Raw genomic sequence first — 24798 nt, 5'->3', positions numbered from 1 at the left:
TGGATTTGAGGGTAAAAGCCGGATTTGGAAGCATGGGGGGGAAAATGAGGTAAAATGAGCAGATTTGGAGTGAAAAAAGGCTTTTTTTTTGAGGTAAAGGCAGATTTGAGGTGAAAGCGGCTTTTTTTGAGGTGAAAAAGGGCGATTTGGGGAGATTTTGAGGTGAAAGGGGGAGATTTGGGGTCAAAGGGGCACATTTTGAGGTAAAAAAGGCAGATTTTTGAGGTAAAAAGGGGAGTTTTGGAGAGAATTAGGGGTGGAAGGGGCAGATTTGGGGTGAAACAAGATTTTTAGGCGAAAGGGGCAGGTTTTGAGGGGAAAAGTTCAGGTTTTGAGGGGAAAAGTTCAGGTTTTGAGGGGAAAAGTTCAGGTTTTGGAGCCGGGGGGTGGAAATCCAGAGGTAAAAGGGGCAGATTTTGAGATAAAAGGAGATTTGGGGTGGAAAAGGTGATTTTTTTTGAGGTAAAACCAGTAATTCGGGGAATTTTGAGGTGAAAGAGGTAGATTAGGGGTCCGAGGGACACGTTTTGAGGTGGAAAAAGCAGATTTTGAGGCACAAAGAGGTGGATTTGGGGCAAAACGGGGGGGAAGGGGGGTAGAAAAAGGGGGTGAGGGGCAAAAAGGGGGGGCAAAGGGGGTAGGAGGGGCAAAAGGGGGGTAAAAGGGGGGAGGAGGGGCAAAAAGGGGGGGCCCCTAAAGAGCAGGGGGGGGAGGGGCAAAGGAGGGGGAAAGGGGGGGGGGGGCTATTTTTGGCCACCAAAAGGGCAAAATGGGCACCCGAGAAGGTCAGGGAGGGGGGGGGGGGGAAGGGGGTGGGGGCCCTGATATAAGGGGGAGCCCCTGGGGCCCCCCCCGCGCCGCCATTGGGGACCCCAAGGTGAGGACGATGCCCCCCCGCACCCCCCAAAATTGCCCCCCTACACCCCCCCAACTGCCCCCCAACCCCACAACTGCCTCCCTGCACCCCAAAACTGCCCTCCAACTGCCCCTGCTCCCCAACTGCCCCCCCACCTCCCCCAAACTGCCTCCCCTGCACCTCCCAACTGCCCCCTGCACCCCAAAACTCACCCCCCAACTGCCCCATCCCCAAACTGCTCCCTGCACCTCCCAACTGCCCCCTCTGCCCCCAAAACTGCCCTCTGCACCCCAGGAACTGCCCCCTCTGCACCCCAGAACTGCCCCAAACTGCCCCCCTGCGCCCCCAAACTGCCCCCCCGCACCCCCAACTGCCCCTCTCCCCCCCAAAGTGCCCCAAACTGCCCCCCTGCACCCCCAAACTGCCCCTGCATCCTCCAAACTGCCCCCCGGCCTCCCAAACTGCCCTCTCTGCCCCCCCAAACTGCCCCCCGCACCCCCAAACTGCCCCCCCGCACCCCCAAACTGCCCTTCCTGGCCATCAACCTGCCCCCTCTGCACCCCCAAACTGCCCCCCCCCCCCCCAGGAACCCCAAGACCCCTCCAGGCACCTCCTTTTCCCCCCCACCCCCCGGGGTGGGCCCCTCCGTGACTCAGCGCCATCGCCGCTTTAAGGCTCTTCCCCCCCCTTCCCTCCCCCGCGGGGGGTGAATGGGGCGATGACGTCACCGCCCCAGGCCCCGCCCCCGGCGCGCGCCCCCGCGGTTCCCGCCCAAAGTGTGTGTGTGGGGGGAGCTTGAGGGGGAAAAAGGCGGGAATTGAGGGGAAAAGGCGGGATTTGAGGGAAAAAGGCAGATTTTGAGGGCAAAAAAGTGGATTTTGAGGTAAAAAAAGCAGATTTTTAGGTAAAAAAGCACGTTTTGAGGTAAAAAATTGGGGTTGGAGATGAAACAGGCAGGTTTTTGGGTTAAAAAAGGCAGGTTTTGTGGTAAAAAGGCAGGTTTTTGCTAAAAAAGGCAGGGTTTGGGGTAAAAAAGTCAAATTTCGGGGTAAAAAGGTGGGTTTCGGGGTAAAAAGGTGGGTTTTGAGGTAAAAAAAGCCAAATGTTGAGGTTAAAAGGGCAGGTTTGGGGGTAAAAGGTGGGATTTGGGGGTAAGAAAAGCCAAATTTTGAGGTAAAATGTGGGTTTTGAGGTAAAAAGGTGGCATTTGGGAGTTAAAAAGTTAGGTTTGGAGGTTACAAGAGGGTTTTGAGGTTAAATAGGTGAGTTTGGAGTCAAAAAAGCCAAATTTTGAGGTAAAAAGGTAGGTTTTGAGGTAAAAATGTGGGTTTAGAGGCAAACCCCCCACATTTTGAGGTGAAAAGGCAGGTTTGGGGGTAAAAAGCCAATTTTTGAGGTAAAAAGGCAGGTTTTGGGGTAAAAAAGGCAGGTTTTGGGGTAAAAAAGGCAGGTTTGAGGCAAGAAAGGCAGGCTTGGAGGGAAAAAAAGTAAAAAATACCGGTTTCGATATTAAATAAGGCAGGTTTTTGGAAAAAAGGCAGCTTTTAAGATTAAATAAAGAGATTTGGAGGTAAAGGCAGGAGTTTGGGTTAGCAAAGGTGGGGTTTGGGGGTTGAAAAGCAGGTTTGGGGGTTAAAAAGGTAGGTTTCGAGTTAAAAATGGGGGAAAAGGCAGGTTTTGAGGTAAAAAGGCAGATTTGGAGGAAAAAAGCAGGTTTTGGGGTAAAAAAAAGACAGATGAAGGTGCTTAGAGGGAGATATTTTGGGTGAAAAGGGCAGGTTTGGGGGTAAAGCGGGAGATTTGGTGTGAAAAGGGCAGATTTAGGTGCCTAGAGGGGAATATTTTGCAGTCCAAAGGGCAGATTTGGTGTGAAAGGAGCCAAAAAATGTGGATTTTGCTGCCTGGAGAGATTTTTTGGGGTGAAAAAGGCAGATTTGAGGTGAAAAGGGCAGATTTTGGTGCCTAGAGGGAGAGATTTGTGGTCCAAGTGGCGGATTTGATGGGAAAAGAGCCCAAATGAAGGAGATTTTGCTGCCTGGAGAGAGATTTTGGGGCTGAAAAAGGCAGATTGGTGTGAAAAGGGCAGATTTAGGTGCCTAGAGAGAGATTTTTGGGGTCAAAAGGGCAGATTTAGATGCCTGGAGGGAGATATTTGGGGGTCCAAAGGGCAATTTTGGTGTGAAAAGGGCAGATTTAGGTGCCTGGAGGGGGAGGTTGGGGTCCGAAGGGCAGATTTGGTGTGAAAAAGGCAGATTTAGGTGCCTGGAGGGAGAGATTTGGGGTCCGAAGGGCAGATTTGGTGTGAAAAGGGCAGATTTAGGTGCCTGGAGGGAGAGATTTGGTGTGAAAAAGGCAGATTTGGTGTGAAAAAGGCAGATTTAGGTGCCTGGAGGGAGAGATTTGGTGTGAAAACAGCAGATTTAGGTGCCTGGAGGGAGAGATTTGGGGTCCAAAGGGCAGATTTGGTGCAAAAAAGGCAGATTAGGTGCCTGGAGGGAGATTTTTGGGGTGAAAAGGGCAGATTTAGGGTCTAAAGGGCAGATTTAGGTGCCTGGAGGGGCAGATTTAGGGTCTAAAGGGCAGATTTAGGTGCCTGGAGGGACAGATTTGGTGTGAAAAAGGCAGATTTAGGTGCCTGGAGGGAGAGATTTGGGGTCCGAAGGGCAGATTTGGGGTGAAAAGGGCAGATTTAGGTGCTGGAGGGAGAGATTTGGGGTCCCAAAGGGCAGATTTGGAGCAAAAAAGGCAGATTTAGGTGCCTGGAGGGAGATTTTTGGGTGAAAAGGGCAGATTTAGGGTCTAAAGGGCAGATTTAGGTGCCTGGAGGGACAGATTTGGTGTGAAAAAGGCAGATTTAGGTGCCTGGAGGGACAGATTTGGTGTGAAAAAGGCAGATTTAGGTGCCTGGAGGGAGATTTTTGGGGTGAAAAGGGCAGATTTAGGGTCTAAAGGGCAGATTTAGGTGCCTGGAGGGGCAGATTTAGGGTCTAAAGGGCAGATTTAGGTGCCTGGAGGGAGAGATTTGGTGTGAAAAAGGCAGATTTAGGTGCCTGGAGGGAGAGATTTGGGGTCCGAAGGGCAGATTTGGTGTGAAAAAGGCAGATTTAGGTGCCTGGAGGAGATTTTTGGGGGTGAAAAGGGCAGATTTGGGGTGAAAAGAGCCAAAAAGGTGCTGGTTTGGCTGCCCGGAGAGCGATTTTTGGGGTGAAAGGGTCCCACGTCGCTGGGGGGGAAGGAAGGGAAGGAGGAAACCTTCCCAGCGGCCCGGGTTCCTCCTCTTCCTCCCTTGAAACGCCCTTGGGGTTCCCCGGGTCCCTCCCTTTGCTCCCATCTCGGCTCCACCCGGGCTGCTCGCCATTCCCCGGCCGCCTCCTGCAGCAACAGGGACAGCGGGTCCGTCCTCCCCCCTTTTCCCCCTCCTCCCCCCCCTTTTCCCCCTCCTCCCCCCCCTTTTCCCCCTCCTCCCCCCCCTTTTCCCCCTCCTCCCCCCCCTTTTCCCCCTCCTCCCCCCCCTTTCCCCCTCCTCCCCCCTTTTCCCCCTCCTCCCCCCCCTTTTCCCCCTCCTCCCCCCCCGTTTCCCCCTCCTCCCCCCCCGTTTCCCCCTCCTCCCCCCCCGTTTCCCCCTCCTCCCCCCCCGTTTCCCCCTCCTCCCCCCCTTTTCCCCCTCCTCCCCCCCTTTTCCCCCTCCTCCCCCCCTTTTCCCCCTCCTCCCCCCCTTTTCCCCCTCCTCCCCCCCCTTTTCCCCCTCCTCCCCCCCTTTTCCCCCTCCTCCCCCCCCCTTTTCCCCCTCCTCCCCCCCCTTTTCCCCCTCCTCCCCCCCCTTTTCCCCCTCCTCCCCCCCCTTTTCCCCCTCCTCCCCCCCCTTTTCCCCCTCCTTCCCCCCCTTTTCCCCCTCCTTCCCCCCCCTTGTCCCCCTCCTTCCCCCCCCTTGTCCCCCCGTTTCCCCCGTCCTTCCCCCCGTTTCCCCCCCCGTTTCCCCCCCGGGTCCCTCCAAATTCCCTCTGGGTCCCCCTTAAACTCCTATTTCCCCCCTAAATCCCTTCTGGATCCCCCCTAAACTCTTATTTCCCCCCCAAATTCCCTCTAGATCCCCCCCAACTCCTATTTCCCCCCCCAGTTCCCTCTGGGTCCCGCCAAATCCCCTCTAGATCCCCCCCAATCCCCTCTGGGTCCCCCCAAATCCCCTCTGGATCCCCCCCAAACTCGTATTTCCCCCCCCAAATCCCCTCTGGGTCCCCCCCAAATCCCCTCTGGGTCCCCCCAAATCCCCTCTAGATCCCCCCCAAACTCCTATTTTCCCCCCCAATCCCCTCTGGGTCCCCCCAAATCCCCTCAAGATCCCCCCCAACTCCTATTTCCCCCCCCCCAAATCCCCTCTAGATCCCCCCCAAACTCCTATTTCCCCCCCCAATTGCCTCTGGGTCCCCCCAAATCCCCTCTGGATCCCCCCCAAACTCGTATTTCCCCCCCCAAATCCCCTCTGGGTCCCCCCCAAATCCCCTCTGGGTCCCCCCAAATCCCCTCTAGATCCCCCCCAAACTCCTATTTTCCCCCCCAATCCCCTCTGGGTCCCCCCAAATCCCCTCAAGATCCCCCCCAACTCCTATTTCCCCCCCCCCAAATCCCCTCTAGATCCCCCCCAAACTCCTATTTCCCCCCCCAATTGCCTCTGGGTCCCCCCAAATCCCCTCTGGATCCCCCCCAAACTCGTATTTCCCCCCCCAAATCCCCTCTGGGTCCCCCCCAAATCCCCTCTGGGTCCCCCCAAATCCCCTCTAGATCCCCCCCAAACTCCTATTTTCCCCCCCAATCCCCTCTGGGTCCCCCCAAATCCCCTCAAGATCCCCCCCAACTCCTATTTCCCCCCCCCCCAAATCCCCTCTAGATCCCCCCCAAACTCCTATTTCCCCCCCCAATTGCCTCTGGGTCCCCCCAAATCCCCTCTGGATCCCCCCCAAACTCGTATTTCCCCCCCCAAATCCCCTCTGGGTCCCCCCCAAATCCCCTCTGGGTCCCCCCAAATCCCCTCTAGATCCCCCCCAAACTCCTATTTTCCCCCCCAATCCCCTCTGGGTCCCCCCAAATCCCCTCTAGATCCCCCCCAACTCCTATTTCCCCCCCCCAAATCCCCTCTAGATCCCCCCCAAACTCCTATTTCCCCCCCCAATTCCCTCTGGGTCCCCCCTGAATCCCCTCTAGATCCCCCCAACTCCTATTTCCCCCCCAAATCCCCTCTGGGTCCCCCCAAATCCCCTCTGGATCCCCCCCAAACTCCTATTTCCTCCCCAAATCCCCTCTAGATCCCCCCCAAACTCCTATTTCCCCCCCAATTCCCTCTGGGTCCCCCCCAAATCCCCTCTGCCCCCCCCCCCCAACCCCCCCCGGGCCCCCCCAAACTGTGGGTGTCGGCAGGAGCCGCCGCGATGTCTCCGCCGGTGCCGGCTCTGACCCCGGAGCAGAAGCAGGAGTTGGCGTCCATCGCCCAGCGCATCGTCGCCCCCGGAAAGGGCATCCTCGCCGCCGATGAGTCCACTGGTGGGGAACTGGGGGCACTGGGGGGCACTGGGAGGGGACTGGGGGGCACTGGGAGGGGACTGGGGGGCACTGGTGGGGCACTGGGAGGGGACTGGGAGGCACTGGGAGGGGACTGGGGGGCACTGGGCGGGGACTGGGAGGGACTGGGAAGGGACTAGAGGGGACTGGGGGGCACCAGGAGGGTACCAGGGGGCACTGGGAGGGACTGGGAAGGGACTAGGGGCCACTGGGAGGGACTGGGAAGGGATTAGAGGGGACTGGGGGGCACTGGGATGGGACCAGAGGGGTCTGAGAGGCACCAGGAGGGGACTGGGGGGCACTGGGAGCGACTGCGAAGGGACTAGAGGGGACTGGGAGGCACTGGGAGCGGACTAGAGGGGTCTGAGAGGCACCAGGAGGGTATAAGGGGGCACTGGGAGGGATTGGGAAGGGACTAGAGGGGACTGGGGGGCACTGGGAGGGGACTAGAGGGGACTGGGAGCAGACTAGAGGGGACTGGGGCGCACTGGGAGGGACTGGGAAGGGACTAGAGGGGACTGGGGGGCACTGGGAGGGGACCAGAGGGGTGTGAGAGGCACCAGGAGGGTACCAGGGGGCACTGGGAGGGACTGGGAAGGGACTGGGAGGCACTGGGAGCAGACTAGAGGGGACTGGGGGCACTAGAAGGGGACGAGGTGGCACTGGGAGGGGACCAGAGGGGACTGGGGGGCACTGGGAGGGACTGGGAAGGGACTGGGAAAGGGACTGGGGGGCACTGAAGGGCACTGGGAGGGGACTGGGAAGGCAGCTGGGAGGGGACTGGGGGGCACTGGGAGGGACTGGGGGGCACTGGGAGGGGACTTGGTGGCATCAGCGGGCACTGGGAGGGAACTGGGGGGCACTGGGAGGGGACTGGGAGGCACTGGGAAAGAACTCGGTGGCACCAGGGAGCACTGGGAGGGACTCGATGGCACTGGGAGGCACTGGGGCAGCATGAGAAGACCAGTTTGGGTTACTGGTCTATACTGGGAGCTACTGGTTTGTACTGGGATGGGTGCAGGGAGTGCCAGGAAGCCTCAGAAGCATCTCGGAACCTTGTGGTGGCCCCAGGGGACCCTTGTGGCTGCACTGGGAGCTACTGGGAGGCACTGGGGCTGCACCAGGAGGCCAGTTTGGGTTCCTGGGAGTTACTGGTTTATACTGGGAGTTACTGGTTTATACTGGGACGGGTGCAGGGAGCATGGAGAAGCATCTGAAGGCTTCATGGTGGCACCAGGAGACCCTGAGAGCTCCTGGGGCCGCACTGGGAGCTACTGGGAGGCACTGGGGCAGCATGAGAAGACCAGTTTGGGTGACTGGTCTATACTGGGAGCTACTGGTTTGTACTGGGACGGGTGCAGGGAGCATCAAGAAGCCTGTGAAGCATCTGAGAACCTTGTGATGGCCCCAAGAGCCCCTTGTGGCCGCACTGGGAGCTACTGGGGCCGCCGTAGGACGCCCATTTTGGGCAATTGGTTTATACTGGGAGCGACTGGTCTATACTGGGAGTTACTGGTTTGTACTGGGATGAGTGCAGGGAGCACGGAGAAGCGTCTGAAGGCTTCATGGTGGCACCAGGAGACCTTGAGAGCTCCTGGGGCCACACTGGGAGCTACTGGGAGGCACTGGGGCAGCACCAGGAGGCCAGTTTTGGTTCCTGGGAGTTACTGGTTTATACTGGGAGTTACTGGTTTATACTGGGATGAGCGCAGTGAGGGTGAAGAAGCATCTGAAGGGTTCATGGTGGCACCAGGAGACCCTGAGAGCTCCTGGGGCCGCACTGGGAGCTACTGGGAGGCACTGGGGCAGCATGAGAAGACCAGTTTGGGTTCCTGGTCTATACTGGGAGTTACTGGTTTATACTGGGACGGGTGCAGGGAGCATCAAGAAGCCTGTGAAGCATCTGAGAACCTTGTGATGGCCCCAGGAGCCCCTTGTGGCCGCACTGGGAGCTACTGGGGCCGCCGTAGGACGCCCATTTTGGGCGACTGGTCTATACGGGGAGCGACTGGTCTGTACTGGGAGTTACTGGTTTGTACTGGGATGAGTGCAGGGAGCACGGAGAAGCGTCTGAAGGCTTCATGGTGGCACCAGGAGACCCTGAGAGCTCCTGGGGCCACACTGGGAGCTACTGGGAGGCACTGAGGTTGCACCAGGAGGCCAGTTTTGGTTCCTGGGAGCTACTGGTTTATACTGGGAGTTACTGGTTTATACTGGGACGAACTGGTTTGAACTGGGACGGATGCAGGGAGCACCAAGAAGTCTGTGAAGCATCTCAGAACCTTGTGGTGGCCCCAGGGGACCCTTGTGGCTGCACTGGGAGCTACTGGGAGGCACTGGGGCTGCACCAGGAGGTCAATTTTGGTTCCTGGGAGCTACTGGTCTATACTGGGAGTTACTGGTTTATACTGGGACGAACTGGTTTGTACTGGGACGGGTGCAGGGAGCACCAGGAAGCCTGTGAAGCATCTGAGACCCTTGTGGTGGCCCCAAGAGCCCCTTGTGGCCGCACTGGGAGCTACTGGGAGGCACTGGGGTAGCACCAGGAGGCCAGTTTGGGTTACTGGTCTATACTGGGAGTGACTGGTCTATGCTGGGAGCTACTGGTTTCTACTGGGACGGGTGCAGGGAGCACCAGGAAGCCTGTGAAGCATCTGAGACCCTTGTGATGGCCCCAAGAGCCCCTTGTGGCCGCACTGGGACCTTCTGCGGCCGCAGTAGGACGCCCATTTTGGGCGACTGGTCTATACTGGGGGCGACTGGTCTGTACTGGGAGTTACTGGTCTATACTGGGATGAGGGCAGGGAGCACGGAGAAGCATCTGAAGGCTTCATGGTGGCACCAGGAGACCCTGAGAGCTCCTGGGGCCGCACTGGGAGCTACTGGGAGGCACTGAGGTTGCACCAGGAGGCCAGTTTGGGCGACTGGTCTATACTGGGAGTGACTGGTCTATACTGGGAGTGACTGGTTTATACTGGGACGGGTGCAGGGAGCACCAGGAAGCCTGTGAAGCATCTCAGACCCTTGTGGTGGCCCCAAGAGCCCCTTGTGGCCACGCCGGGACCTTCTGTGGCCGCAGTAGGACGCCCATTTTGGGCGACTGGTCTATACTGGGAGCGACTGGTCTATACTGGGAGTTACTGGTCTATACTGGGATGAGGGCAGGGAGCACGGAGAAGCATCTGAAGGCTTCATGGTGGCACCAGGAGACCCTGGGAGCTCCTGGGGCCGCACTGGGAGCTGCTGGGAGGCACTGGGGCAGCACCAGGAGGCCAGTTTGGGTTACTGGTCTATACTGGGAGCGACTGGTCTGTACTGGGAGCGACTGGTCTGTACTGGTGTCGCGCAGGCAGCATCGCCAAGCGGCTGAGCTCCATCGGGGCCGAGAACACGGAGGAGAACCGGCGCTGGTACCGGCAGCTGCTGTTCACGGCCGACAGCCGCGTGGACCCCTGCATCGGGGGCGTCATCCTCTTCCACGAGACCTTCTACCAGAAGGCCGACGACGGGCGCCCCTTCCCCCAGGTCATCCGCAGCAAGGGAGCCCTCGTGGGCATCAAGGTGGGGCCGCGGGGACCTTGGGGACGTCACGGGGGGCTTGGGGACATCGGGGGGGGCTTGGGGACATGGAGGGGACGCGGGGAACCTGGAGGGTTTGGGGCCTCCTGGAGCCTGGGTGACCCCGTCAGAGGTGGCTTCATCAGGGACTTGGGTTTGGGTTTATATGGAGGGGCCTTGGGGACATCAGGGGGGCCTTGGGGACATTGAGGAGGCCTTAGGGACCTTGGAGACATCAGGGGGGCCTTGGGGACATCGGGGGGGCCTTGGGGACATGGAGGGGACGCGGGGAACCTGGAGGATTTGGGGCCTCCTGGAGCCGGGGTGACCCCGTCAGAGGTGGCTTCATCAGGGTTTGATGTTTATGTTCATCGGGGGGGCCTTGGGGACATCAGGGGGGCCTTGGGGACATTGTTGGGACCTTGGGGACATCACGGGGGGCTTGGGGACATGGAGGGGACCTTGGGGACATGGAGGGGACGCGGGGAACCTGGAGGGTTTGGGGCCTCCTGGAGCCGGGGTGACCCCGTCAGAGGTGGCTTCATCAGGGACTTGGGTTTGTGTTTATATGGAGGGGCCTTGGGGACATCAGGGGGGCCTTGGGGACATTGAGGAGGCCTTAGGGACCTTGGGGACATCAGGGGGGCCTTGGGGACATGGAGGGGACGCGGGGGACCTGGAGGGTTTGGGGCCTCCTGGAGCCTGGGTGACCCCGTCAGAGGTGGCTTCATCAGGGACTTGGGTTTGGGTTTATATGGAGGGGCCTTGGGGACATCAGGGGGGCCTTGGGGACATTGAGGAGGCCTTAGGGACCTTGGAGACATCAGGGGGGCCTTGGGGACATCGGGGGGGCCTTGGGGACATGGAGGGGACGTGGGGAACCTGGAGGGTTTGGGGCCTCCTGGAGCCGGGGTGACCCCGTCAGAGGTGGCTTCATCAGGGATTGATGTTTATGTTCATCGGGGGGGCCTTGGGGACATTATTGGGGCCTTGGGGACATGGAGGGGACCTTGGGGACATGGAGGGGACGCGGGGAACCTGGAGGGTTTGGGGCCTCCTGGAGCCGGGGTGACCCCGTCAGAGGTGGCTTCATCAGGGACTTGGGTTTGGGTTTATATGGAGGGGCCTTGGGGACAATAGAGGGACCTGGGGACATTCTTGGGGCCTTGGGGACATCAGGGGGTCCTTGGGGACATGCCGGGGCCCGCGTCCACCTCGTTGTCCTCGTCCCCAGGTGGACAAGGGGGTCGTGCCCCTGGCCGGCACCAACGGAGAAACCACCACCCAGGGTGAGTGACGGCCCTGTCCCCTCGCTGTCCCCGTGTCCCCTCACTGTCCCCTCTGTGTCCCCAGGCCCGGACGGGCTCTCCGAGCGCCGTGCTCAGCCCTGTCCCCGTGTCCCCTCGCTGTCCCCTCTGTGTCCCCAGGCCCGGACGGGCTCTCCGAGCGCCGTGCTCAGCCCTGTCCCCGTGTCCCCTCGCTGTCCCCGTGTCCCCTCGCTGTCCCCGTGTCCCCAGGCCCAGACGGGCTCTCCGAGCGCCGTGCTCAGCCCTGTCCCCGTGTCCCCTCGCTGTCCCCTCGTCCCCAGGCCCGGACGGGCTCTCCGAGCGCCGTGCTCAGCCCTGTCCCCGTGTCCCCTCGCTGTCCCCGTGTCCCCAGGCCTGGACGGGCTCTCCGAGCGCCGTGCTCAGCCCTGTCCCCGTGTCCCCTCGCTGTCCCCGTGTCCCCTCGCTGTCCCCTCTGTGTCCCCAGGCCCGGACGGGCTCTCCGAGCGCCGTGCTCAGCCCTGTCCCCGTGTCCCCTCGCTGTCCCCTCTGTGTCCCCAGGCCCGGACGGGCTCTCCGAGCGCCGTGCTCAGCCCTGTCCCCGTGTCCCCTCGCTGTCCCCGTGTCCCCTCGCTGTCCCCGTGTCCCCAGGCCCAGACGGGCTCTCCGAGCGCCGTGCTCAGCCCTGTCCCCGTGTCCCCTCGCTGTCCCCTCGTCCCCAGGCCCGGACGGGCTCTCCGAGCGCCGTGCTCAGCCCTGTCCCCGTGTCCCCTCGCTGTCCCCTCTGTGTCCCCAGGCCTGGACGGGCTCTCCGAGCGCCGTGCTCAGCCCTGTCCCCGTGTCCCCTCGCTGTCCCCGTGTCCCCTCGCTGTCCCCTCTGTGTCCCCAGGCCCGGACGGGCTCTCCGAGCGCCGTGCTCAGCCCTGTCCCCGTGTCCCCTCGCTGTCCCCGTGTCCCCAGGCCCGGACGGGCTCTCCGAGCGCCGTGCTCAGCCCTGTCCCCGTGTCCCCTCGCTGTCCCCGTGTCCCCTCGCTGTCCCCGTGTCCCCAGGCCCAGACGGGCTCTCCGAGCGCCGTGCTCAGCCCTGTCCCCGTGTCCCCTCGCTGTCCCCTCGTCCCCAGGCCCGGACGGGCTCTCCGAGCGCCGTGCTCAGCCCTGTCCCCGTGTCCCCTCGCTGTCCCCTCTGTGTCCCCAGGCCTGGACGGGCTCTCCGAGCACCGTGCTCAGCCCTGTCCCCGTGTCCCCTCGCTGTCCCCGTGTCCCCTCGCTGTCCCCTCTGTGTCCCCAGGCCCGGACGGGCTCTCCGAGCGCCGTGCTCAGCCCTGTCCCCGTGTCCCCTCGCTGTCCCCGTGTCCCCAGGCCCGGACGGGCTCTCCGAGCGCCGTGCTCAGCCCTGTCCCCGTGTCCCCTCGCTGTCCCCGTGTCCCCTCGCTGTCCCCGTGTCCCCAGGCCCAGACGGGCTCTCCGAGCGCCGTGCTCAGCCCTGTCCCCGTGTCCCCTCGCTGTCCCCGTGTCCCCAGGCCTGGACGGGCTCTCCGAGCGCCGTGCTCAGCCCTGTCCCCGTGTCCCCTCGCTGTCCCCGTGTCCCCAGGCCTGGACGGGCTCTCCGAGCGCCGTGCTCAGCCCTGTCCCCGTGTCCCCAGGCCTGGACGGGCTCTCCGAGCGCTGTGCTCAGTACAAGAAGGACGGGGCCGACTTCGCCAAGTGGCGCTGCGTGCTCAAGATCTCGGCCCACACGCCCACGCGTCTCGCCGTGCTGGAGAACGCCAACGTCCTTGCCCGCTACGCCAGCATCTGCCAGCAGGTCCCTGGCCCCTCCTGTCCTCTTCGGGGGCACCCGCGTGGGGTTTGGGGGCACCTAGATGGGGTTTGGGGGCACCTAGATGGGGTTTGGTGGCACCTAGAGGGGGTTTGGTGGCACCTAGGTGTTTATGGTGGCACCTAGCTGGGGTTTGGTGGCACCTGGATGTTGATGGGGGCACCTAGATGGGGTTTGGGGGCACCTAGATGGGGTTTGGGGACACCTAGAGGGGGTTTGGTGGCACCTAGGTGTTTATGGTGACACCTAGATGTTTATGGTGGCACCTAGCTGGGGTTTGGTGGCACCTGGATGTTGATGGTGGCACCTAGATGGGGTTTGGGGGCACCTAGATGGGGTTTGGTGGCACCTAGAGGAGGTTTGGTGGCACCTGGATGTTGATGGTGGCACCTAGATGGGGTTTGGTGGCACCTAGATGGGGTTTGGGGGCACCTAGATGGGGTTTGGTGGCACCTTCATGTTGATGGTGGCACCTAGACAGGGTTTGGGGGCACCTGGATGGGGTTTGGTGGCACCTGGCTGGGTTTGGTGGCACCTTCATGTTGATGGTGGCACCTAGATGGGGTTTGGGGGCACCTGGATGGGGTTTGGTGGCACCTGGATGGGGGTTGGGGGCACCTGGATGTGGTTTGGTGGCACCTGGACGTTGGTGGTGGCACCTAGATGAGGTTTGGTGGCACCTAGGTGTTTATGGTGACACCTAGATGGGGTTTGGTGGCACCTAGATGTTTATGGTGGCACCTAGCTGGGGTTTGGTGGCACCTGGATGTTGATGGTGGCACCTAGATGGGGTTTGGGGGCACCTAGATGGGGTTTGGGGGCACCTAGAGGTGGTTTGGTGGCACCTAGGTGTTTATGGTGGCACCTAGGTGTTTATGGTGGCACCTAGATGGGGCTTGATGTCACCTAGATGGGGTTTGGGGGCACCTAGATGGGGTTTGGTGGCACCTGGACGTTGATGGTGGCACCTACAGATGGTTTGGTGGCACCTGGATGTTGATGGTGGCACCTAGATGGGGTTTGATGTCACCTAGATGGGGTTTGGGGGCACCTAGATGGGGTTTGGTGGCACCTTCATGTTGATGGTGGCACCTAGACAGGGTTTGGGGGCACCTGGATGGGGTTTGGTGGCACCTGGCTGGGTTTGGTGGCACCTTCATGTTGATGGTGGCACCTAGATGGGGTTTGGGGGCACCTGGATGGGGTTTGGTGGCACCTGGATGGGGGTTGGGGGCACCTGGATGGGGGTTGGGGGCACCTGCATGTTGATGGTGGCACCTAGATGGGGTTTGGTGGCACCTACATGGGATTTGGTGGCACCTAGATGAGGTTTGGTGGCAACTGGATGTTGATGGTGGCACCTAGACGGGGTTTGGTGGCACCTAGACGGGGTTTGGGGGCACCTAGATGGGGTTTGGTGCACCTTCATGTTGATGGTGGCACCTAGACAGGGTCTGGGGGCACCTGCATGTTGATGGTGGCACCCGGATGGAGTTTGGGGGCACCCGGATGGAGTTTGGGGGCACCCGGATGGGGTTTGGGAGCACCTAGATGGGGTTTGGGGGCACTTGGATGTTGATGGTGGCACCTAGATGGGGTTCGGTGGCACCTGGATGTTAATGGTGGCACCTGGATGTTAATGGTGGCACCTAGATGAGGTTTGGTGGCACCTAGATGTTTATGGTGTCACCTAGATGGGGTTTGGTGGCCTTTAGACGGGGTTTGGTGGCACCTGGATGTTTATGGTGTCACCTGGATGGGGTTTGGGGGCACCCAGATGGGGATTGGTGGCACCTAGACGGGGTTTGGTGTCACCTAGATGTTTATGGTGTCACCTAGACGGGGTTTGGTGGCACCTAGATGTTTATGGTGGCACCTAGACGGGGTTTGGTGTCACCTAGATGTTTATGGTGTCACCTGGATGGGGTTTGGTGGCACCTAGATGTTTATGGTGTCACCTGGATGGGGTTTGGTGTCACCTAGATGTTTATGGTGTCACCTAGATGGGGTTTGGTGGCACCTAGCCGGGGTTTGGTGGCACCTCCACGTTGCTGCTGTCCCCTGCCTGTCCCCGTGTCCCCCGCGTGTCCCCACCGTCCCCCGTTGTCCCCCCAGAACGGCATCGTCCCCATCGTGGAGCCCGAGATCCTTCCGGACGGTGACCACGACCTCAAGCACTGCCAGTACGTCACCGAGAAGGTGGGTCCCCTCCTCGTCCCCCTCCATGTGTCCCCCCCCCCAAGATTGTCCCCTCACTGTCCCCACCGCGTCCCCAAGGTCCTGGCCGCCGTCTACAAGGCCCTGAGCGACCACCACATCTACCTGGAGGGGACGCTCCTCAAGCCCAACATGGTCACCCCGGGCCACGCCTGCACCAAGAAGTACAGCCCCGAGGAGATCGCCATGGCCACCGTCACCGCCCTGCGCCGCACCGTGCCACCCGCTGTCCCCGGTCAGTGCCACCACCCCCCGGTGGCCCCGTCCCCGTAGCTACGTCCCCACGGTGTCCCCGTCCCCGTATCGATCTCCTCAAGGTGTCCCCGTCCCCGTATCGATCTCCTCGAGGCGTCCCCGTCCCCGTATCGATCTCCTCGAGGCGTCCCCGTCCCCGTATTGATCTTCTCGAGGTGTCCCCGTCCCCGTATCGATCTCCTCGAGGCGTCCCCGTCCCCGTATTGATCTTCTCGAGGCGTCCCCGTCCCCGTATCGATCTCCTCGAGGTGTCCCCGTCCCCGTATCGATCTCCTCGAGGCGTCCCCGTCCCCGTATCGATCTCCTCGAGGCGTCCCCGTCCCCGTATTGATCTTCTCGAGGTGTCCCCGTCCCCGTATCGATCTCCTCGAGGTGTCCCCGTCCCCGTATCGATCTCCTCGAGGCGTCCCCGTCCCCATATCGATCTCCTCGAGGTGTCCCCGTCCCCGTATTGATCCCTCGAGGCGTCCCCGTCCCCGTATTGATCCCTCGAGGCGTCCCCGTCCCCGTATCGATCTCCTCGAGGCGTCCCCGTCCCCGTATCGATCTCCTCGAGGTGTCCCCGTCCCCGTATCGATCTCCTCGAGGCGTCCCCGTCCCCGTATCGATCTCCTCGAGGCGTCCCCGTCCCCGTATCGATCTCCTCGAGGTGTCCCCGTCCCCGTATCGATCTCCTCAAGGTGTCCCCGTCCCCGTATCGATCTCCTCGAGGTGTCCCCATGTCCATATCGATCTCCTCGAGGCGTCCCCGTCCCCGTATCGATCTCCTCGTGGTGTCCCCGTCCCCGTATCGATCTCCTCGTGGTGTCCCCGTCCCCGTATCGATCTCCTCGAGGCGTCCCCGTCCCCGTATCAATCTCCTCGTGGTGTCCCCGTCCCCGTATCGATCTCCTCGAGGCGTCCCCGTCCCCGTATCGATCTCCTCGAGGCGTCCCCGTCCCCGTATGGATCTCCTCGAGGCGTCCCCGTCCCCGTATCGATCTCCTCGAGGCGTCCCCGTCCCCGTATCGATCTCCTCGAGGCGTCCCCGTCCCCGTATCGATCTCCTCGAGGCGTCCCCGTCCCCGTATCGATCTCCTCGAGGCGTCCCCGTCCCCGTATCGATCCCTCAAGGTGTCCCCGTCCCCGTATCGATCTCCTCAAGGCGTCCCCGTCCCCGTATCGATCTCCTCAAGGTGTCCCCGTCCCCGTATGGATCTCCTCGAGGCGTCCCCGTCCCCATATCGATCTCCTCGAGGCGTCCCCGTCCCCATATTGATCTCCTCGAGGCGTCCCCGTCCCCGTATTGATCCCTCAAGGTGTCCCCGTCCCCGTATCGATCTCCTCGAGGCGTCCCCGTCCCCATATTGATCTCCTCGAGGCGTCCCCGTCCCCGTATCGATCTCCTCAAGGTGTCCCCGTCCCCGTATCGATCTCCTCGAGGCGTCCCCGTCCCCGTATCGATCTCCTCGAGGCGTCCCCGTCCCCGTATCGATCTCCTCGAGGTGTCCCCATGTCCATATCGATCTCCTCGAGGCGTCCCCGTCCCCGTATCGATCTCCTCGAGGCGTCCCCGTCCCCGTATCGATCTCCTCGTGGTGTCCCCGTCCCCGTATCGATCTCCTCGAGGCGTCCCCGTCCCCGTATCGATCTCCTCGAGGCGTCCCCGTCCCCGTATCGATCTCCTCGAGGCGTCCCCGTCCCCGTATCGATCTCCTCGAGGCGTCCCCGTCCCCGTATCGATCTCCTCGAGGCGTCCCCGTCCCCGTATCGATCTCCTCGAGGCGTCCCCGTCCCCGTATCGATCTCCTCGAGGTGTCCCCGTCCCCGTATGGATCTCCTCAAGGTGTCCCCGTCCCCGTATTGATCCCTCAAGGTGTCCCCGTCCCCGTATCGATCTCCTCGAGGCGTCCCCGTCCCCGTATCGATCTCCTCGAGGTGTCCCCATGTCCATATTGATCTTCTCAAGGCGTCCCCGTCCCCGCGGTGACCTCCTCGTGGTGTCCCCGTCCCCGCGGTGACCTCGTCGTGGTGTCCCCGTCCCCGCGGTGACCTCCTCGTGGTGTCCCCGTCCCCGCGGTGACCTCCTCGTGGTGTCCCCGTCCCCGCGGTGACCTCCTCGTGGTGTCCCCGTCCCCGCGGTGACCTCGCCGTGGTGTCCCCCGCAGGGATCACGTTCCTGTCGGGCGGGCAGAGCGAGGAGGAGGCCTCGGTGAACCTCAACGCCATCAACCGGTGTCCCCTGGGGCGGCCGTGGGCCCTGACCTTCTCGTACGGCCGCGCCCTCCAGGCCTCGGCCCTGCGCGCCTGGGCCGGCAAGAAGGACAACACCAAGGCCGCCCAGGAGGAGTACGTCAAGAGGGCCCTGGTAGGTGACGTCCGGGGGACATCATGGGGACAGCGGGACGGGGGGGACGTCGCGGGGACAGCAGGAACATCCTGGGGACGTCAGGGGATGTGGGGACATCATGGGGACGTCGGAGGGACTTGAGGAACATCATGGGGACGTCAGAGGGACTTGAGGAACAGCATGGGGACATGAGGAACATCATGGGGACGTCAGAGGGACTTGAGGAACATCATGGGGACATGAGGAACATCATGGGGACATCAGGGGGACTTGAGGAACATCATGGGGACATGAGGAACATCATGGGGACGTCAGAGGGACTTGAGGAACATCATGGGGACATGAGGAACATCATGGGGACGTCAGAGGGACTTGAGGAACAGCATGGGGACATGAGGAACATCATGGGGACGTCAGAGGGACTTGAGGAACATCATGGGGACATGAGGAACATCATGGGGACATCAGGGGGACTTGAGGAACATCATGGGGACATGAGGAACATCATGGGGACGTCAGAGGGACTTGAGGAACATCATGGGGACATGAGGAACATCATGGGGACGTCAGAGGGACTTGAGGAACAGCATGGGGACATGAGGAACATCATGGGGACATCAGGGGGACTTGAGGAACATCATGGGGACATGAGGAACATCATGGGGACATCAGGGGGACTTGAGGAACATCATGGGGACATGAGGAACATCATGGGGACATCAGAGGGACTTGAGGAACATCATGGGGACATGAGGAACATCATGGGGACGTCAGAGGGACTTGAGGAACATCATGGGGACATGAGGAACATCATGGGGACATCAGGGGGACTTGAGGAACATCATGGGGACATGAGGAACATCATGGGGACGTCAGAGGGACTTGAGGAACATCATGGGGACATGAGGAACATCATGGGGACATCAGGGGGACTTGAGGAACATCATGGGGACATGAGGAACATCATGGGGACATCAGAGGGACTTGAGGAACATCATGGGGACATGAGGAACATCATGGGGACGTCAGAGGGACTTGAGGAACAGCATGGGGACATCAGGGGGACACAGGGACATGAGGGACATCATGGGGACATCAGGGGGACATGAGGAACATGGGGACATGAGGAACATCAGGGGGCCTTGAGGAACATCATGGGGACTTGAGGAACATCATGGGGACATCAGAGGGACTTGAGGAACATCATGGGGACATCAGGGGGACACAGGGACATGAGGGACATCATGGGGACATCAGGGGGACTTGAGGACATCGGGGACATGGGGACATGAGGAACATCATGGGGACATCATGGGGACACGGGGACGTGAGGGACATCATGGGGACATCAGAGGGACTTGAACATCACGGGGACATCAGGGGGACACGGGGACGTGAGGGACATCATGGGGACATCAGAGGGACTTGAGGACAAAGAGGGACACGGGGACATGAGGAACATCAGGGGGACGCGGGGACGTGAGGGACATCATGGGGACATCACGGGGACATGAGGAACATCATGGGGACATCAGAGGGACTTGAGGAACATCATGGGGACATGGGGACTTGAGGAACATCATGGGGACATCAGAGGGACTTGAGGACAAAGAGAGGGACATGGGGACATGAGGAACATCACGGGGACATCAGAGGGACATGAGGAACATCATGGGGACATGAGGGGGACACAGGGACATGAGGGACATCATGGGGACATCAGGGGGACATGAGGAACATCATGGGGACTTGAGAAACATCATGGGGACACGGGGACTTGAGGAACATCATGGGGACATCAGAGGGACACGGGGACTTGAGGAACATCACGGGGACATCAGAGGGACATGGGGACGTGAGGAACATCACGGGGACATCAGGGGCATGTGGGGACATCCTGGGGACATCAGAGGGACACGGGGACATCAGGAGCATCACCAGGACATCATGGGGACATCAGGGGGACACAGGGACATGAGGAACATCACGGGGACAGCAGGAGCATCAGGGGGACAGCAGGGGGATGTGGGGACATCGGGGGACATCAGAGGGACACGGGGACATCATGGGGACATTGGGAACATCATGGGGACATCAGAGGGACATGGGGAACACCAGGGGGACATCAGGGACGTTAGAGGGACATGGGGACATCTCGAGGACACAAGGAGCATCGTGGGGACATCAGGGGGACATGGGGACCTCAAGGGGACAGCAGGGGGACACTAGGAACATGGGGACGTCCGAGGGGCATGGGGACATCAGGGGGACACGGGGACATGAGGGACATCACGGGGACATCAGGGGGACGTCAAGAACATCGTGGGGTCATGGGGACATCATGGGGACATCGGGGACATCAGGGGGACACGGGGCCATGGGGGGGCTTGGGGACACAGGGATGGGGAGGGGACATGGGGACAGGGAGGGGGGAGGAGGGGGTGACAGCCCTGTCCCCAAGGGGGCAGCGCGGCCACCTCCTGGGGTCACCTCACTCACCGTCTGTGTCCCCTTGTGTCCCCTCTGTCCCCAATGTCCCCTTCCTGTGTCCCCCTGTCCCTCTATCCCCCTTGTCCCCGTGTCCCTCCCCCCTCTGTGTCCCCCGTCCCTCATGTCCTTCTGTCCCCATGGCCCTACGTCCCCAATGTCCCTTTCACTGTGTCCCCTCACCCCTCCATGGCCCTGTCCCCCATCCCCCTGTCCCTGTCCCCATGTCCCTGTCCCCATGTCCCTCATCCCTCCCTGTCCCTGTCCCCATGTCCCCATGTCCCTCATCCCCCCATGTCCCTGTCCCCATGTCCCTCATCCCCCCATGTCCCTGTCCCCATGTCCCTGTCCCTCATCCCCATGTCCCCGTCCCCATGTCCCTCATCCCCCCATGTCCCTGTCCCCATGTCCCCGTCCCCATGTCCCTCACCCCCCCCATGTCCCTGTCCCCATGTCCCTCATCCCCCCATGTCCCTGTCCCCGTGTCCCCATGTCCCTCACCCCCCCATGTCCCTGTCCCCATGTCCTCTTGTCCCTCATCCCCCCATGTCCCCATGTCTCTCACCCCCCCATGTCCCCGTCCCCATGTCCCTCACCCCCCCATGTCCCTGTCCCCTATCCCCATGTCCCTCATCCCCCCATGTCCCCGTCCCCATGTCCCTCATCCCCCCATGTCCCTCTCCCCATGTCCCTCACCCCCCATGTCCCTGTCCCCATGTCCCTCATCCCCCCATGTCCCTCTCCCCGTGTCCCCATGTCCCTCACCCCCCCATGTCCCTGTCCCCATGTCCCTCATCCCCCCCTGTCCCTCTCCCCATGTCCCCATGTCCCTCATCCCCCCATGTCCCTCTCCCCATCCCCCCATGTCCCTCATCCCCCCATGTCCCTGTCCCCATGTCCCTCATCCCCCCATGTCCCTGTCCCCATGTCCCTCATCCCCCCATGTCCCTGTCCCCATGTCCCCATGTCCCTGTCCCCATGTCCCTGTCCCCATGTCCCTGTCCCCATGTCCCTCATCCCCCATGTCCCTGTCCCCATGTCCCTGTCCCCATGTCCCTGTCCCCATGTCCCCGTCCCCATGTCCCTGTCCCCATGTCCCTCACCCCCCCATGTCCCTGTCCCCATGTCCCTCATCCCCCCATGTCCCTGTCCCCATGTCCCTGTCCCCATGTCCCCATGTCCCTGTCCCCATGTCCCTGTCCCCATGTCCCTGTCCCCATGTCCCTCATCCCCCATGTCCCTGTCCCCATGTCCCTGTCCCCATGTCCCTCACCCCCCCATGTCCCTGTCCCCATGTCCCTCATCCCCCCATGTCCCTGTCCCCATGTCCCTCACCCCCCCATATCCCTGTCCCCATGTCCTCTTGTCCCTCACGCCCCCATGTCCCTGTCCCCATGTCCCTGTCCCCATGTCCCTCATCCCCATGTCCCTCACCCCCCCATGTCCCTGTCCCCATGTCCCTGTCCCCATGTCCCTCATCCCCATGTCCCTGTCCCCATGTCCCTGTCCCCATGTCCCTCACCCCCCCATGTCCCTCACCCCCCCATGTCCCTGTCCCCATGTCCCTGTCCCCATGTCCCTCATCCCCATGTCCCTGTCCCCATGTCCCTGTCCCCATGTCCTCTTGTCCCTCACCCCCCCATGTCCCTGTCCCCATGTCCCTGTCCCCATGTCCCTGTCCCCATGTCCCTCATCCCCCCATGTCCCTGTCCCCATGTCCCTGTCCCCATGTCCTCTTGTCCCTCATCCCCCCATGTCCCTGTCCCCATGTCCCTGTCCCCATGTCCCTCATCCCCATGTCCCTCATCCCCCCATGTCCCTGTCCCCATGTCCCTCACCCCCCCATGTCCCTGTCCCCATGTCCTCTTGTCCCTCATCCCCCCATGTCCCCATGTCCCTCACCCCCCCATGTCCCTGTCCTCTTGTCCCTCATCCCCCCATGTCCCTGTCCCCATGTCCCTCATCCCCCCATGTCCCTCTCCCCATGTCCCCATGTCCCTCACCCCCCCATGTCCCTGTCCCCATGTCCCTCATCCCCCCATGTCCCTGTCCCCATGTCCCTCACCCCCCCATGTCCCTCATCCCCCCATGTCCCTCATCCCCCCATGTCCCTGTCCCCCCATGTCCCTGTCCCCCCTGTCCCCCCTGTCCCTGTCCCCATGTCCCTCATCCCCCCATGTCCCTCATCCCCCCATGTCCCTCATCCCCCCATGTCCCTGTCCCCCCATGTCCCTGTCCCCCCTGTCCCCCCTGTCCCTGTCCCCATGTCCCTCATCCCCCCATGTCCCCGTCCCCATGTCCCTGTCCCCCTGTCCCCCCTGTCCCTGTCCCCCCCAGGCCAACTCCCTGGCCTGCCAGGGCAAGTACACGCCGAGCGGGCAGGCGGGAGCGGCCGCCAGCGAGTCCCTCTTCGTCTCCAACCACGCCTACTGAGGCCACGCCCCCTCCCGCAGGCCACGCCCCCTCCCCATAGACCGCTATGCAACCGTGGCCACGCCCCTCCGGCTCCGCCGCCGTGGCCACGCCCCCTTCATTGTCCGCTATGAGCGAGTGGCCACGCCCCCCTCGGGTGAGGCCACGCCCCCTTGTGGTCAGGCCACGCCCCCTCCCCCGCCTCGTCGGGGCAATAAACGTGGTGACGGTTCGAGTGGAGAGAGGGGGACTGGGGGGACTGGGAGGGAGGCGGAGGCACTGGGAGGGCACTGGAGCACTGGGAGGGAGGGAGAGGGCACTGGGAGCACTGGGATGGGCACTGGAGGGAGAGGGAGGCACTGGGAGGGCACTGGGAGCAGTGGGGAGGGAGGAGGGAGGCACTGGGAGGGCACTGGGATGTGGAACTGGGAGCACTGGGAGGGAGAGGGAGGCACTGGGAGCACTGGGATGGGGCACTGGGAGGGAGTGGGAGGCACTGGAAACACTGGGATGTGGAACTGGGAGGAGAGAGGGGAGGCACTGGGAGCACTGGGATGGGGAACTGGGCGGGGAGGGAGGCACTGGGAGGGCACTGGGAGCAGTGGGAGGGAGAGGGAGGCACTGGGAGGGCACTGGGAGCACTGGGAGAGAGGGAGAGGGAGGCACTGGGAATACTGGGATGTGGCACTGGGAGGGAGAGGGAGGCACTGGGAGCACTGGGAGGGAGGGAGAGGGCACTGCGAGTACCGGGATGTGGAACTGGAGGGAGAGGGAGGCACTGGGAGCACTGGGATGGGGAACTGGAGCACTGGGAGGGCACCTGGGAGCACTGGGATGTGGCACTCGGGAGCACTGGGAGAGAGAGGGGAGGCACTGGGAGCACTGGATGGGGAACTGGGAGCACTGGAGGGCACTGGGAGCACTGGGATGTGGCACTGGGAGGGAGAGGGAGGCACTGGGAGGGCACTGGGAGCGAGGGGGGGGGCACTGGGAGCACTGGGATGATTGGAATGCAGCACTGGGAAGCACAGGGAGAGGTACTGGGATGACTGGGAGGCACTGGGAGCACTGGGAGTCACCCTGGGAATCGCTAGGATGAGGGACTGGGAGGGACTGGGATGCACTGGGAGCACTGGGGTAACTGGGAGCCCTGGGAGGCAGCACTGGGAGGGACTGGGAGTACTGGGAGTACTGGGAGGGACTGGGAGGTGGCACTGGGAAGGGTCTGGGGGCACTGGGAGGGACTGGGGGCACTGGGAGGTGGCACTGGGAGGGACTGGAGGTACTGGGAGCCCTGGGAGGCAGCAATGGGAGGGACTGGGGGAACTGGGAGGGACTGGGAGGTAGCACTGGGAGGGACTGGGGGAACTGGGAGGCAGCACTGGGAGGGACTGGGGGAACTGGGAGGTGACACTGGGAGGGACTGGGGGAACTGGGAGGTGACACTGGGAGGGACTGGGGGAACTGGGAGGGACTGGGAGCACTGGGAGGTGGCACTGGGAGGGACTGGGGGAACTGGGACGGACTGGGAGCACTGGGAGTACTGGGAGGTGACACTGGGAGGGACTGGGGGAACTGGGAGTATTGGGAGGTGACACTGGGAAGGGTCTGGGGGGACTGGGAAGCAGCACTGGGAGGGACTGGGGGCACTGGGATGGACTGGGGGCTCTGGGAGGTGGCACTGGGAGGAACTGGGAGTACTGGGAGGGACTGGGGGAACTGGGAGGCAGCACTGGGAGGGACTGGGGGCACTGGGAGCACTGGGAGGTGGCACTGGGAGGGACTGGGGGAACTGGGAGGTGACACTGGGAGGGACTGGGGGAACTGGGAGGGACTGGGAGGTAGCACTGGGAGGGACTGGGGGAACTGGGAGGCAGCACTGGGAGGGACTGGGGGCACTGGGAGTACTGGGAGGGACTGGGGGCACTGGGAGTACTGGGAGGTGGCACTGGGAAGGGACTGGGAGGGACTGGGGGCACTGGGAGGGAACCGCTGGGCCCTGAGGGCTCCGCTCTAGCCCCGCCCCCTCCGTCCTCACTTCCGGTCC

The 24798-nt window shown here is 62.1% G+C and overlaps 1 protein-coding gene across 3 annotated transcripts in view; it reads left to right on the top strand.

The window, feature by feature from the left end:
- ALDOA (aldolase, fructose-bisphosphate A) overlaps positions 1-22983 on the top strand; it is a 39776-nt gene extending 16793 nt beyond the window's left edge. Inside the window, exons 1-9 of one of the 3 annotated variants that reach the window (XM_069882108.1) lie at positions 859-877; positions 6269-6391; positions 9759-9970; positions 11202-11256; positions 12876-13036; positions 15167-15250; positions 15329-15503; positions 17671-17870; positions 22677-22983. In XM_069882108.1, the coding sequence (XP_069738209.1) occupies positions 6280-6391; positions 9759-9970; positions 11202-11256; positions 12876-13036; positions 15167-15250; positions 15329-15503; positions 17671-17870; positions 22677-22772 (1095 nt within the window). In that variant the 5' untranslated portion in view covers positions 859-877; positions 6269-6279 and the 3' untranslated portion in view covers positions 22773-22983. Of the gene's footprint in view, positions 1-858; positions 878-4179; positions 4250-6268; positions 6392-9758; positions 9971-11201; positions 11257-12875; positions 13037-15166; positions 15251-15328; positions 15504-17670; positions 17871-22676 lie in introns of those variants that run through there. The other 2 variants (XM_069882106.1, XM_069882109.1) reach the window with 2 other exon arrangements.
- Positions 22984-24798: the final 1815 nt, after the last annotated feature.

Source organism: Phaenicophaeus curvirostris, unplaced genomic scaffold (assembly GCF_032191515.1).
Source record: "Phaenicophaeus curvirostris isolate KB17595 unplaced genomic scaffold, BPBGC_Pcur_1.0 scaffold_84, whole genome shotgun sequence".
In the NCBI taxonomy this organism is placed as follows: Eukaryota; Metazoa; Chordata; class Aves; order Cuculiformes; family Cuculidae; genus Phaenicophaeus; species Phaenicophaeus curvirostris.
The sequence above is the reverse complement of the archived record's forward strand: the minus strand, read 5'-3'. Positions and strand labels throughout refer to the sequence as shown.